This window comes from Hippocampus guttulatus, chromosome 10, assembly GCF_054856545.1.
Source record: "Hippocampus guttulatus isolate MCC_2025c chromosome 10, RoL_Hgut_1.0, whole genome shotgun sequence".
Classification (NCBI taxonomy): Eukaryota; Metazoa; Chordata; class Actinopteri; order Syngnathiformes; family Syngnathidae; genus Hippocampus; species Hippocampus guttulatus.
Window position 1 is genome coordinate 16315346 of NC_141270.1, and position 15990 is coordinate 16331335.

The 15990-nt window shown below is 40.6% G+C and overlaps 1 protein-coding gene across 1 annotated transcript; it reads right to left on the reverse strand.

Moving 5' to 3' along the window:
* Positions 1-4476: 4476 nt before the first annotated feature.
* pwwp2b (PWWP domain containing 2B) lies at positions 4477-14116 on the reverse strand. The gene is made up of 3 exons (XM_086122663.1): positions 13773-14116; positions 9206-10931; positions 4477-4733 (listed from the first exon to the last, which is right to left on the reverse strand). The coding sequence occupies exons 1-2, from the start codon at positions 13910-13912 to the stop codon at positions 9206-9208; spliced, it is 1866 nt and encodes a 621-aa protein (XP_085978789.1). The 5' UTR covers positions 13913-14116; the 3' UTR covers positions 4477-4733.
* Positions 14117-15990: the final 1874 nt, after the last annotated feature.

A 15990-nucleotide genomic window follows, 5' to 3' on the forward strand; every position in this document is an offset into this window, starting at 1 on the left:
CACATTGCAAAAAAATGCATGGCAGGTTAATGGAACACTCTAAATTATCCCCAGGTGTGAGTGTGAACGCGAGGGTTGTTTGTCTATGTCTGCCCTGCGATTGGATGGCAAACGGTTCAGGGTGTCCCCCGCCTACTGCCCGAAAATGGCTGGATAGGCTCTAGCACACCCCATAACCCTTACGAAGATTGGCGGATCAGAAAATGGATGGATGATTGTGAGAAATCATTGATATGATCAATTTTCAAATATTGTAAATGAATATCATTCATTATGAATAATAACACCGAATACATATTACTTTTTTTAAAAGTCATTCATGGCACATCAATTAACTGCAATCGAGCGGATTTTTGTACGACACTTGTAACAGGTATTTAATTGGAAAATCTTGGAATTCATTTAAAATAATCAAAGTGAACCGTGTAATTTTTTTATGCTTTACATAATTTAAAAGCTCCTAGGCAAACACTTTGATAACCCCACATATAAAATTATATGTATATTTTGATCAAATTATTAAAGGTATTTTGATCAATTTATTTCAAACGGGTTACCCTTCGCATGAATCAGTAACCAAGAAGTATCTCCCAGTTTTCAAAAGGTTGGTGACCTCTTCTCGACAGGCTCTGTCATATACTGTACTTGGGGATTTACTGGAGCACGTCTTTTTTCCAACAGCGCAAAGAATCTTCACATTCAGTGGGAAATCCTGTCCAGTTAAGATGAGGCCAACGCACAGCTTCCTGGAATGCCTGACATTTTTTAGGGCTACTTGAACAATAAATTTGTAGGTACTCATCCAATGACGATCGTTTTCAATTGGGACAAATTCTCCTCAACATATCAAGCTATAGTTTGGCCTGTCGAGGTTTGAAATAAAGTCTAATGTAGAATGGAAGAGAACACAATGAGGGCGTGTAGGTTTGAGTTTTGTTTCCTGATAGTAATGTTTGACTTGAATGTTTGACCTGGTTCTCAGTTTTGATTGTCATGTGAGATGGTGGTTTACCTTTGGTCTTTTCCATCATTGTTTGTGTTCATTAAAACAAGTCGGAAGGGCATTAACTTGACGGAACAAGAACGATCCATGAGCACGACAGTAGTTCTGTACTTCTGTTGACAACCGTTCCATTCCTGCGGCAACATAACCTGAATTTGGAAATCAAAATGCGCTAATCGATGCTGATGCAGTAATAGTCAAAACTGCACTAAATACTAGTACGGACAACACTGTCAGACCTCACATCCAAAACAATCAAATGAATGACTATGGCCGTCGCTTCGACCCTGTTCCTGCTCATGCGTGCGATGACGTTTTCTTAACGCCACTGTGCAAACTAGTTCTATACGAGGCATTCACAACCATGAAACCTGATACATTTTGTCTGTGTCGTAACCAGATGATCTCCTTCATAGTACAGTCGTCAAACTGCTAAAATGAAATGTTAAATTCCCAATCTGGCACGTCACTCCGCTCCCAAAGTATTGGTTCAAGTTCCTCAGCTTTCATACCAAATTAGTAGTATTGTAGTTAGTCTTGAATCCTGCTTTCTAAGTAACACGTAGTGGATGTAATAAAAATCTGAAACCTGCCACTGGTGACTCAATGCGATTTTTGCTCCTGGAGAAACAGTGAAGCATTTCAAAATGCAAGAGTTAGTGCTAGGAAATGAGAGCCGGTGTGTGGGGTGGGGTTGGTGTACAGCTGAGACACCATTACAAAATGTGCGGATCAAGTGATACAGAACAGGGACACGTGGATCAGCTCGCCGTGAATAGAATGTCCACTGAGCTGCGAACTACAAACATGCACACGCCTTATGAAACTCGAACACCACTACTCTTCATGGATTTTTGAGAAAGGCAAAGGAAAGCCCCGGAGGATGCTGATGAAAGAAGATACAGGCAAAGAGAAAGCGAGGGCCCAAAATATATCCGAAAACAAGTGTGCTATTCTTTCTATGGTATTTGATAAGTTTTCCATTACTTATTTATTTTTTAAAAATACATTTAAGTCAATGCTTTGTGACAAGAGCAATAATTCACACCAGCGTAGTAGTTTCAACAGCAGTCTGGAGTTTCTAGAATCCGAAAGTGACCCAAAAGAGGACGTCTATGTCTCGATCAATGGTTCCCAACTTTTTTTGGCTTGTTTAGCCCAGGACTATAATTTTTAGGAATTTTTCATTTTGGTATGAAACCAAATGTAATGCCTTGAAAATAAGTCACAGAAACACAAACATGTAAAGAAAAAAAACTGCCTTTGTTATTCGTGAGCCGTGTAACATTTTCCTGAAAAAGCTGGCGCTCCTTTGAATAAGCTTTTCAACATTTACATTTTAACATCAGAAAGAAAACACTTAAGAAAACTAATCGAACCCACTGTGGCAGCTTTTCATCATTCATTTCAGCTTTACTTCGACACTTGAGTTGACAGTGGCTAGGCCACAGGTTATTGATCTTAGAAATGACACAGGTCAACCATGTTTTTGAATCAGAGATGAAAATAAACTTTTCTAGATAATTTTTTTGACAGTAAATTTACCCTCGTTTTTTCTTGAGCACATCAGATTTTCATCATAATAGGTAATATACTAATATATTTAGTCATATTTATGAGTGAGGGGTTAGGTTCGGCACGGTAGGATTTTTCATTAAACGTCCTAGCTCTAAATTACAACACAAGGTAAAATCCGGATTGCGCAAGATGTTCAAGGCCAAACTTCAATCCAAAATAATTGAAGGATTTCAAAAGATTTCTATTCTACATCAGCATCATAAAAATACATTTAGGAACACATAAAGCCATCTCCAATTGAAATGTATTAAACCATGCACCATTCTTTGGGAAACGCTGGTCTAGAAAAACCCTGATTTAAAATAAATAATAGGTTTCATTTTGCTCAAAGCGTGGGAGTTATTTTTAACCCTTGGGCCTTCAAGCTGGCATAGGACAAAATTGCCAGTGTCCCTACCGACCTGTTTACCTTTAAACCATCTTCAAGCCGAAAAATATAGCAACGATCTTGAATAAATTTTGCTCAAACATCAGCAGGCAGTTTAACACAAAAATGACTTTGGCGTGTTTGTGTTAAACACACAAAAAATACACGTACACAAAAACACAAGTTTTTAGTAACACCAAATATAGACACAGCCGTCCACAACACCCTGATATATTGCTTGTATATTTTATTTTATGCACTGTACATGTAAAAAAAAAAAAAAAAAAAAGGGGGAAAAAAAAGTAGCCAAGAACATTGACCAATATGGGCAACAGTTGATAGCCATGTTGCACATACATGGGACACATTTCCCCTCTCATACATCCATACATTTAGAATCTTGTGTAAGGCTGCCAGGAAAACTAGCCGGGCTTGATGGCAGTCAACGCAAAGAGCATCATCACAATGGTGGTCGTCTGCTCCCATTAAAAAACAAAACAAAAAAAATTACTTCCCTCGTTGGCAATCAATGAGCCATTTTTCTGCTGATCATAGCTAAGCTTTTGGAGCCAGGCGGATATTAGAAGGCCTGTGTGCAGTTTTTTTTTTTTTTGACTGTGCTTAACAGCAGCCGTTTCTGCTTTACTCTGCCCCCTCCCTTATTCAAACAGTGCTGCTTTCAACACTACGAGAAGTTGAATTCACAGTATTCTTACAGCATGTTATTCTTCCGAAAGTCAATGATAAAGCTTTAAGTGATACTGCATAGGGAGTGTCGACACATATTTGACCCATGTCTGTCCAGTGGAAATGTCACGTGGGATTTTTGTAGTGTGTGGTCGATGAGCGGACAATACAGTGTACACAACCATCCAAAACAGGGGGGAAAAAATGTAGACAAGACTAAAATTAAAAGATTTTTTTTTTCCTATCTCCAAGGCCATGGATAGTCAACCACAAATATTTTTATAACGCCCCTGCTGCCTATCAGGGCTGTTTCTCACAATAGTGTTTCAGACAGTGAGCTTACAGCAGGCCACCAAGGTACAGATAAAGTGCTTTTTTTTCTTAATGCTTTAAATAATTACAAGTGATGGAAAACATTGTCACGAAAAAGGAGGGGGTTGACACATCTAAAGTTGAAAATGAAATGTAAGGGTGACGTACAATGGATGACGATCAGTATAAACATGCACTAATCCAAGTAATGTCGGATGGAACACTGGTCACTTGAGAGTCGGAACAGTTACTACTGTCACTGGATGGAGCTGTTCACATTTTGGAGATGTGAGATTATTTTAAAAAAAGAGAAAAAAAAGCGTAAGACTTTTTGAACCCTTCCGTTAAATGTCCTTGTAGAAACGGTGGGCGGCAGCGCTCGAAGTGAGTCATGCCAGCAGCACACTGGGATGTTTTTCCAGATAGAAAGACGGATTGTGAAAATATAGCAATAAATACATTCTGGTTCTTGTTATGTCGCTCGCTGTTGGGTTCTATCGAAATATGATTAGAGGTACAAACCCCCCCCCCCCCCCCCGCCCAGAAACAAAACAGGAATAGTCCCAGCAGACCATGCAGCGCATGGCCCTTTACGTTTGCTCCCACATCCTAAACTATCCTCCACCTTGGCTGCCATTTTACAACAGCCTTGTGAAAAAGAAACGAAAGAAGGGGAGTGGGGGCAACAGCATATAAATAGTCGCCGAGGCAACCGCACATACTCCCTCCTGGGTCTTGATGACAGGGTCTGACAATTCACGAGATCTCCCTTCAGCGCCCAGCTTCCTGCACAAGAAAGAGCGCAAAGTAAAGACAATAAGTAAATAACCAAAGTTGTATTCATTCTTTTGTTGGAAGTTTCAACACAGATGTGAAACCTTGATCGACAACCATCTTGTCTTTTGGCACGGCGAAATAAGCATACAATTTAAATGCTTGTTTTGTCTAACAGGAAGAACAACGATATTCCACAGAGATATGCAAAGTTTGTTCTGTTTTTTTTAAACAGTACTTAATTATGTAGAGTTAAAAAGGGAAATGAAATATATATCGTTATGTGTTTTTGCAACATAGGTATGTCAATGTGTTGTGCAATTCACATTACTCATGACGGCTACAGGTTGCATTCTTCAGCAATGTGTAAGTCGCAATTGGCTGTGAAAGTTTAAAAAAATAAATAAATGGCAGCATTGGCTCTCTCTTGGATCAACTCACCGTGGGTCACAACAAGGTGTAAGGTAAAAATGGCAGACCCTTGGAAATGTGATTGTTACAATCAGCTTGTGATTGATCAAAGTGTTTGTTATGTTAAATCTACACAGACTCTCAACAAAAGATGACAGATTATTTGTATTTAGAAGTAGAAGCGATCACATAAAGTAGGTACATATACACACACTACTAAGTACTACTAGTACTACTACTACATAGCGTGCAAATAATCTGATATGTAATTGTTACATTGGTGATTCGTTGTAAATATATTTTGCCATCAAAACCACATTTTCATTGTTGGTATTTTATAGAAAAAAAGGACTGTTCAGATGTTTGCGGCGTAACTACAGCAACAATTATGAGGATCAAAGTCATTGTTGTGCATGAATTGTATCTTTTCCCAAAAAAAGATGCTTTTCTATATGCTTTCTCATCCAAAATTGCTGAATTTGGGTGAAACCAACCCATGTTTTACTGCTGATTACTAAAACAATGGAATAAGGTAGAAAACGAATTTTTATGATGGGAGACGAGAGTCTAATCTTTCATTTGGTAGTTTCTGTGTTTATGTCGTGGTCAATCACAATATACTGTGAGCCTCGGAAGCTCAGTCAGAATGTTCTAAATGCACTCAATATTCAGTGCAGATGTACAGTACTGAGCTGGCAAGCCTCAGTTTTAAGCATTTTGTCGCTAATGTGCTAATAGTTCCAAAGAAATTGTGAGACTTTAGAGCAAGTTGAAAGGAAATGATACAGTGGCACATCCAAATTTGAACAATTTGCAACTGAACCAAAATCTCTATGAGAGAGAGAGAAAGCGAGAGAGCGCAGATCCGCTTAACTTAAAGCAGTAAGACTCGTAAATTGATGCTCTTGAATATTTTTAGAAACATTTATTCTATTGATTATTCCATCAATGAATCAAATAATTTGCATTAAAGTGTTACAAACAATATATTCCTTTCCGATTACTGTTTATCAACCAATTATTTTGATTTTCTGTTTAGTTAAAAAAAGAACTAAAGAATCAAGCAAAATGACAACAGAGGGATTGATGTCATAGTCACCAACCTTTTTGAAACTGATAGCTTAACTGGTTCGGTCATTGTTTTCCCAAGTAAAAGCCGATTTTTTTTTTCTCCCATGTCTTATTTTGATTCAACACAAAGGCGAGTTGTCTGCTTTTACGAAGGACAACAGAAGTGAATGAATAATTAGAGTTGAGAGGCTCAAATCAAAGCATTTGGGCAATTCTTAGTTGAACAATGGCTCAAAATCAGAGGTGCCCAAGTCCGGTCCTCAAGAGCCCCTATCCAGCCTGTTGTAGATGTCACCTTCCTCCAACACACCTGCCGGACTACGATCCTGATCATTTGAATCAGGGAGACATCTAAAACAGGCTGGGTAAGAGCTCTTGAGGACCAAACTTGGGCACCCCTGCTCGAAATGATGACTCCATTCTGAACCCTTTCAGGGACAGCGGTTACTAGGGTGGACGGCTTATCAGGTTACCAGGTTACAGGTTGTCATTATTGGTGCATGAAAGGGTTAAGATAGTTGTTTAATCATCAAATCGCTGTCGATTAATCGATGCATTTTGACTCCTCTATTATAAAACACAACAAAAACGGTTTGCCAATAGCCGATGAGAAACAGAAGACTCCAGCCTATCCAAATGGGAGTGCCACTGTCCAGTACTTCACTACATGTCATTCAGAGATGATGCAACATACAACCAGGCGTTGACTATCATTAGTCGAAGGGTCAGCTGCTGTACATAGTTCATGGCAAGCATTAGCAGCCAACTGCACAGTTGCTATCAAAAGAAGAGTGCTTTTTTTATTGTCTTCTTATTATAAAGAGTACTATTTAAACTTTGACCTTCAAGTCTCGTTTTAAAATCTCACACTTAAACCTAAAACAATCTGATTAAAAGGTGCATCTGTACAACTTAAATATGTTTTATTGTCTTTTGTATTAATAATAGTGGTTAACTTTTTTTTTCCCCAATTCTGGCATGGCTCATGAGAATTCCAAGTTACTGATGAAAACACACCATCAGTTTGTTTCTTCCATGGAGAATTTGACCCAGGAATGCATCAATTTGATTACAATAAAGGGTCAACACTTTTTTTAAACTATTGTTTTTCAGAAGAGATGCAAGTAAAGTTTACTCATTTTTTGCACTGATTCCGAATCTGTCGAAATCAGGTTTTCATAATACTGTAATATTATTATTATTATTAAAACAAAACAAAAATATATAATATGTACTTAGGCAGGGGTGCCCAACCAGTCGATCGTGATCGACCAGGAGCTCGCGGCATGGTCCAAAGTTGATCACGAGGGGTGAAGAGGGGGGGGGGAAGACCAACCCAAAAAATGTGTTTCTGTGTGCATGTTATTAATATGATATATTTTTGTGTTCGTGCACACTGCACCCTTAGCATCCTATGAGTCTCACTTTCACGAAAAGTATTAAAAAAATTAAAATAAAAAAGCATGTCACCTTTAACCTACAGTGGGGCGTGACCTGCATCACCGGAGGTTGTTAACGGTCAGCAGTCTGCAATTGCAGCTTGCGATCAGAGCTGTTGCACTCTCTCTTCTATCGTTATTATTCTTTTCATTCAATTTGTTTCATGTACAATTCACTGAGGGTACTGGCAAAGAATGGGAATCCGGAAGGCAGAGAGAAGCATTTTTAAAGGGTACACGTGAGCTACGATAGTTAACACGCTGCAAAAGTGGATCCCATAACTCCGAGTCAGGTCTCGACAAAGGTAGGCAGTGATTTCCTTTTCACAAACCCACAAAATCTTGTGCCTACTTTATTTTTCGGTTTCTTTCATCTTAGGGGCCGTGATGGCTGTTGCTCATCATGGCATGCGTGTGCGGTAACGGGTCGATCGCGGGAGGTGGGATTGATCGTAAAGTTGATCGTTGGTCAAAAATGGTTGGGCACCCCTGTACTTGAGTAATCTATTCAGTAATACTTATGAATAGTTAGGTTCAGCAACAGGTGGAATTTTTTATTTATTTTTTAAACGTCAGCTCGTGAACCCAACAATCGCGACTAGTTGTGCTCTTCCCGCTTCGATGTCAACCACAGGCATATAAAAACTGTTTTGGTCATTAAGAAACGTGAGTTCACTGACTATTGCCTCCGTAATCTATTGTAGGTGCAACAAAGAGGACATTGTGTGACAAGGTTGCATCAAACACACCGTAACATGTGTGCTAACTCCGGCTAGCATCCAGACATGATTCTCATTACATCAAAAAAAAAAGAAATTCTCTATTTATTTTTGCGTTCTACAATTTTACTTATACAATATTGCACTGTGTGAAATGTATTGACCATTTAAGATCTTTATTTTGTGAGAGCACGGTCATAAAAAAAAAATCTGATTTAGTTTATTGACTTGTAAATGTAATTTGTTTTCATTATTATTTTGTCCTGCAACAATGGTATGATATTTGAATGTGCTCTTGTTTTCTTAATGCACTGCTTAGGTATTGGGAGTTCAGGAGTATTAGCAGATCATCAAAATCGGGTAAATCGGACTCGCGTGCAAAAAATGTGATCTGACATCCCTGCTACATACACATGCTTGTCCACTTTTAGACAAAAGTCAGTTCTTTGAGCAAATTGATTTGACTTTGGCAAAATACCTCAGAGCTGTCATTGGCACAAAGATGAATCAAGAGCAAAAACCAGTGATTTTCTTTTGAAAGAATTGTAATCTTCAATCACAATAGGAAGATTTCATCTGCTAATTAATTTACGTTTCGTTTTGCTTGACACGTCACATGGATTTTCATGAAAAGGTCAGTGACTCGAGACTCCGTTTTCCAGATCTTGAAATAAGTACATTTCCAAAGACTGACGTACTAGTCGTTTAAAAAATAATAATAATTAAAAATAAAACCCAGGAAAAAAAACAGTGGTATATCTCTTAAAAACCTGAATAATTAATGAAAAATTCTGGCATACCTTTATGCACAAAACACCAGCCTTTTGTCAGCGTGTCAACTAACCTATGTGTCGCAGTGAGAAAGTAGTGATGTAATCTCTGGGCTCATGTGTCCAACAGCTTTGGCTGCCTCCAAGATGGCTCTCCGGTACATCCCTTTCTTTTTGCGGTTGAAACGGGACCTGAAGAGCTCTCTGAACGGTGAAAGTTTGGCAACAGAGAGCTGAGATGTGGTAGGGGAACCAAACCATGCCACTTTTGCCTGGGGCCACTGGGCCTCGCATGTGGGAGTCTCCTCTTTTCGGGTGCCGCTGATGCTGAGGACGCGTGCCGGCCACCAGGGGAAGCCATGGATTTTTCCCCACACAATGTCTCCCACCGCCACAGCGTGACCTTCTTCGGTCACACATTTTGTCATGCTGCGAGTGTGTAGACGCACAGTGAGCGGGGGCACTGTCTTGCAATCGTCCCGTGAAGGTAATGAAGATGAGGTGACAGAGAGGTCTTCGCCAGGTGCTAAATCACAGAGCTCTGGTGACGTACCATCAGAGCTGAAGGACTTGGACTCGTCTAGGCTGTCGCTGCTGCAAACTGACAGGCTGGACGAATCTGCTTTTCGTTTACGGAAATTGATGAGAAGTGTTAGGTCATTGTGGCCACGCTCCGCTTCCTCTCCAGAACTCCCTGACCACAACTCCAGAGAGTTCTTGCCTTCCCCCGAGTCCTCAGAGTGGGTGAGGCAGGGTCCTGGCGCCCGTGGACTTCGTCTTCTGGCATCTCCCACAAGTTCAGCTTCATACTCGACCATGCCCTCGTCACGTTCCTTCTGTGGGTGTCTCAGGCGGATATTTGGAGATGGTAAATCCTGACACACGGTTGTGAATGGCCTTGTCAGTTTGAGTTTGGGAATGGATACAGTGAGACCAGACCGTCGAGCGTCTAAAATGTGTCTTTGCTCCTTAGTAGGAGTGGAAGGCAGCTTGCCGTTCTCTCCCAAGCCATTATGCGCTAGCTGCTTGGGACAGAATGGTTTTACTGAACCGTGGACTCTCGAAGGGATCTTCATGACCTCTCCCTTGCCCTGTGGAGTGCTGTACGAAATCTTTATGACTGGACTGTGGGGAATAACGTCGCCTCCAGGGAACTTCTCCCCTTCAGGTTCACTCCTTTTGTCCTTCCTGAGACGTTTGCTGTCAATGCTGGTGCCATTTTCCCGTCTCTTATTGTCCTTGACTGCGACTACATCATTTTTCTTTGAGAGCTTATTAGGTGTGTCTTTGTCATCTCCATCGTTGTCACTGTGTAGTGTATTTTCTTTTCTGGAGTTCTTTGCCATCAAACCATCTTTGCTGTCCTCATCACTATTCAAGGTGTTTTTGCACTTTTCGCAAAGTACCTGCCGAGGCCGCAGACGTATGGTACTCATCGTCATGCGGCCAGGCTCTCGTGTCCGTCTCTTCTTCCTCTTTATGGGTCGGGGAGGGGGCTGTGGTACCCATTGGTTGTAGCTGTGGCGTACCCATAAAGGCTGGGGGAAGGGGGCTCCTTCAAAATAAGGAGGGTATGGCGTCTGCCCAGCTGGCACTGGTGTGGGAACTGGGCAAAGTGGAGGCGCAGCAGCTATACTGCTTTCAGGCAGAGTATTTTCATCCTTTGGTCTTTGTGATGCCTGGCTGGGAGCTATGGAATCTTGCTCCTCACCCAGAACCTCTGGTATTTCACACGTTGTTTTAGATCCAGGGAAGTCCACTGGTGTTGTTGCAAAATCTGGCAAACAGAAGAGCCCGGTCCTGAAACGAAGAAGAGGGGAGAAACATAAGAATAAACTCAATTAAGAATCTCGTGATGTATTAAAAGTAAAGTAAATTCAAACACTCCAAACACCTTTTTGAGGTTTACAGAGCAATTACATTCACAGATTAAGTTTAGTGTATTTTATTTTACCACATCAGATCCATGTGAACGCAGTGCAAATGAATACATCGGTGTTTGATCTCAACTTAAAATACGAACAGTCCAAAACGTAAAAGAGTAATAGAGAGAGAATGAAAAGAAAAGAGGAGCTGAAGTCATTACTTTAGAATAAGTTGTAATATTACTGTCATAAATAATATCTGCTGTACAGTTTCACAAAGAAATGGTCAATGTAATTGTCAGTTTAGCACCATTATAAATACAGACGGTCCTCAGTTTGTGATGGTACAGTGTGACAATTTCAAGGTTACAAAAAGCACCCAAATGAACTACTTTGTGCAGCAGTATGAGAATATGTCATTTGCATCACAAGAAGGCAGTATCCGCCATACTGTTTTGAGTTTTCACGTTTTAATATTTGTGCCCTGGAGGTGTTTTTCATATTATTTACATTTTATGCCATTTCATAGTTAGCGACAGCGTGCAATGATCTATTTTGTGCAGCGTCATAAGAATACATTACCATGCTGCACAAAAAAGGCACACTCTGTTGCTGCCATCAAGCTAAAATCCGTGTTTCACACAGTTATTCTCTGTAATTATATTATTGCGCATTGAACTTGGTAGATTTCTTCAGACTTTTGCATTTAGTTCCGTGAGAGAATTTTGACATTCACGTGTTGAAAGTTTTAATTTATTCCCTTGAGGATAACTTTTTTTCTTGTTATATTTTACTTTTCTAACTTCATGAATGTGCTCACAACTACTCTGAACATCACATACTGTTTTGTTAAGCGCTTTGTTACAGCTGCCGCTGTTGTGAAAGCGCTATGTAATCAGCATGTATTGTATTGCATTGCATAACAATGTGACTCTTTTCCAGTTCAGCCTGAACTCATACTTCGTAGATAGATAGATACAATTACATTTTTTGATTTAAAAAAAAGAACCGAAATGGTATTAAAGCAGACTTTATTTAGGGAGATCTTTTTTTATTTTACTTTTGTTTGACTCTTACTGGATGAACTGTGCAACCCTTCTTTTCACCTGTACCTTGAAAATTTGCAGGTCTTGGGGACAAACGAGTACCATCAAGTTATTTTGCATCCAAGAAAAGATGTAATATGGTGACATATTTGTGTTTATTTTCATGTATACTTGCCTAAAACTGACCAAACAGACACTTTGTGATGGCTGCCCTGCAATAGTGTTGTTTTCATTTCATTTTCACAAGACAAAGACACTTAGGGATACCCAGGAGCCCCAATCTCCTAATCCCCAAACCTCTTGACTGCAAAAAAATAAACCCACGAATCACTTGGGATGCTGAGGTATACTCATGATGAGGAGTCAGGAGATTTGTTAATGTATTTATTTACACATTCCTGGCTACTTTGGGGTAATGCGTGTGGTGAGATTATTCATTAGTGCACATTAAGTGAGCTGGCTATCCCAGGGGAAGAGGCAGTCACCACTGAATAAAGGTCTCTTGGTGCCCCCCCCCCCCAACCCCCCTCAGCCATTGATGTGGCACATTGGTACCACAATACTCACCTGTAAATCAACTTCACAGTATGCACACAGTGCTACTGCCTGTGACAGGGAACAGACAAGATGGGTCATGCATACCACAAGGACACAGTGTATAAAGCTCAATATGATGACATGTCATGTTGTATGCAGCATTAAGTAAAGGTCTAAAAGAAGATGACATTAAACATTCTATCTATTTTCGAATCAACAACAGGATATGTTAAGAAGCAAGTACTAAGTCAGCATATTGTGACCTTAAATTGAGGCCTATTTAAAATGAGGGAAGGGTCATGTGAAAAGCAATCTACACATACTTTGAGAGCAACTCTGTCCCAACTGATTCTGCTCATCTATTAATAGTATACACCAGTAGCTTTGAAAGGGTGCACAATGCTTACAAAAAGGCTGACATGTGACAGACACACACACACTCAGAGCAGAGAAGACATTATTACACATTGGGACTTGCCAACAATCTCTGCCTATATGGCCTTCTCATTTGAAAAGTGCTGTCTTTTAACTGACAGAAGATTCAAATTATCAAACAGAACCCAAGTTATTACTTGGACACTCAAGTTAAAAACTGTCAACACTGCGGGATCACCTTAAATCATTATACTATGCCATCTGCAAATAGAACAAAAAGATGTTATGTTTTTTTAAATCAACCCAGGTACAATACCTCAGTTTATATAAAAGAGGCACCACTAAGGAAAATAAGTCAAGAGTGCATACAACGATGTTTTGAAACACTACATATTTACTGAATGCCGTACAGACAATTCGTTATTTTTACTGAATGCGTAAGAGCTGATCTGTATGATTAGCGCTAACAATAAGCTATAGATGAACCCACTGACATTAGCTATTGTTCAAATAACACCATTTCCAATCTCACTAAATGGGTCAAATATCTTGACATCCACGAAACACAAGTGGTGAAAGGACGCACTTACCTAATTTACCGTCAACTATTACGATAATAGAGATATTAGCTACAAGGCTAGCGCGATAGCTACACTGTCAGCTACCATAACCCATATGCTTTTCGTATTGGGGCCCAGGCGGCTAGCCCAGGCGGCTAACAAGCCTTCGTAAATCGTTAGCATCCAAGGTGCGTTAGCCAAGTCAAATTAATTTGAGCCCCAAATTATCAAAGTGAACAGAAAAGAAATGACACTCACTTCTTGTTGCAGTCAAGTAATATGCCCGTGTAGCTCCTTTCTCGGTAGGTCAGCGTCACCAATAGCGTATCGTTAACTATTTGATCGATAGTGACAGGTAGCCGAGAGCCGGCCAGCAGCTCCTCGGCCGCAGCCTCCATGTTTCCCGTGGTGAGGTGTCCGGCTCGGCGGTGCTCGATCCGGGCCAAGGGAGCCACGGTCGCGTCGGCTAAAGCTCCGTCTCCCCTTCGCTATTGAGGCAGGAGGCTACAGCAGGGCATTAAATGACGCCATCACCCCAACCGAGTCAATTACACCAATACTGCCACCGCTGACATCACACTGGCTGTGCAAGCAAGAGAAGCGAAAAGCGCCCAAGACAAGGCCTTCCCTTTCTCTGCCTCACGTTGACTTGCTCACAGTCATTATTGGCAACCTTTTGCCTCGGAAATGTCTAAGGTTTTGTCGGCTTGACGAACACCGCGGGATTTTTACACGATGGTTTAGGCAAAATGTATTCACATTAATTTGAAGAGAATGTATGACAGCTAACATAATACACAGTACAACAACACCGGCGATAGCTATGTCACATTTATTTAGTACGTTCATACTTACTATAGATATTAAATGAGCACTCCTGATAGGTTTATTTGTTGAAAATATTAAACTTCATTCAATAACATTACAACACTTATAAATGGATTTCTATAGTCTATTTTGAATAGAAATGTGATGCATCATTATCATTCGGATGTCTCCTGGGTTGATCGCAAAGTAATTTTCACCATGTCCAACCTGATCCAGCAATTCTCTCATCTTACATCCAGAGAAAGTCAACAAAAAGCAATATTTGACAACAATTAAATAATAATAATAATACATTTTATTTATAAATGACATCAACATGGGTTCTTGCTTATGAAAGTAGGTCAGACTGCCTTCCACATCTTCATGTGCGACTGCTGAAATGTGCACAGCAGCGGTGCCCCTCAGGTCTGTGTTTATTCTCAGCATTTTTAAAATGTTTTTTTTTAACCTTAGGATGGCTGCTAGGATGAGTTTTCATTTCAGATCTGTCTTGACGGATTTGGAGGGCCGAAAAATGTTAGAGATAATAATTATTTTTTCGTCAGTGATTCTGATTCACAGTCAGGGTGATGTGACACCCAATTGTGTGGTGAGAGATCCTCAGGGGTGCCGTGCAAAGCTATCCATCCATCCATTTTCTAATCCGCTTATTCTCACGAGGGTCGCGGGCGTGCTGGAGACTATCCTCACTGTTTTCGGGCAATAGGTGGGATACACAATGAACTAGTTGCCAGCCAATCACAGGGCACACATAAACGAATAAATTTGCACTCCCAATTACACCGAGGGACAATTTAGAGCACCTGGAGAAAACCCACACAGCCATGGGGAGAACATGCAAAATCCACACAGGAAGGCCGGAGCCAGAATCGAACCCTGCACCTCTGCACTGTGTAGCCGACGTGCTAAACAGTAGACAACCAACCATTCGTGTTCACAATCATACCTAACGACAATTTATAGTCTTCCATTAACCTGCCATGCTTGAAATGTGGGAAGAAACTGGAGTACCCGGAGAAAACCCAAACAGGCACGGGGAGAGCATGCAAACTCCACACAGGAAGGTCGGAGTCAGAAACGAGCCCTGCACCTTTGCCCGTGCAAAACTATTCAATTTCATTTTATTGGTCCAGAAATTGAGATGTATTAACTATTGGCTATCTGATCACCTAGCTCTGTTCAACTAGATATGCCAGTTATGCGTAGTCAAAGGCAGAACACATAAAATGTTCTTCCAACTTCTCTTATACAGCTAACCGGTGTATTCACCTGTTGCCATCCATCCATCCATCCATTTTCAACACTGATGATCCTGAAGAGGGTCACGGAGAGTTGCTGGAGCCCATCCCAGCTGACTTCAGGAGGAAGGCAGAGTACAGCCTGAACTGGTTGCCAGTCAGTCGCAGGGCACATATAGAGACAAACGACCATTCACACCCACACCGTCACTGAGTGGGAACCAATCCCACACTGCCCGCACACAAATCCGGTGAGTGTACCACTACACCATCAGTGACTTCACCGGTTGCCATAAAACTCAATAGTTCATGGCTTCATTTTAATATTAGCTGTGTTCAATCATACGAACATATCAGTTTGTGAGTAAACTGAGACAAGATCAACCTGATTTCACAATTAATCCTTTTTA

Coding starts and splice junctions, on each gene's coding strand:
- pwwp2b (XM_086122663.1), bottom strand. CDS start 13,912: ATGGAGGCTGCGGCCGAGGAGCTGCTGGCCGGCTCTCGGCTACCTGTC. Junction 10,932..13,772: donor TTACTTGACTGCAACAAGAA/GTGAGTGTCATT, acceptor TCTTCGTTTCAG/GACCGGGCTCTTCTGTTTGC.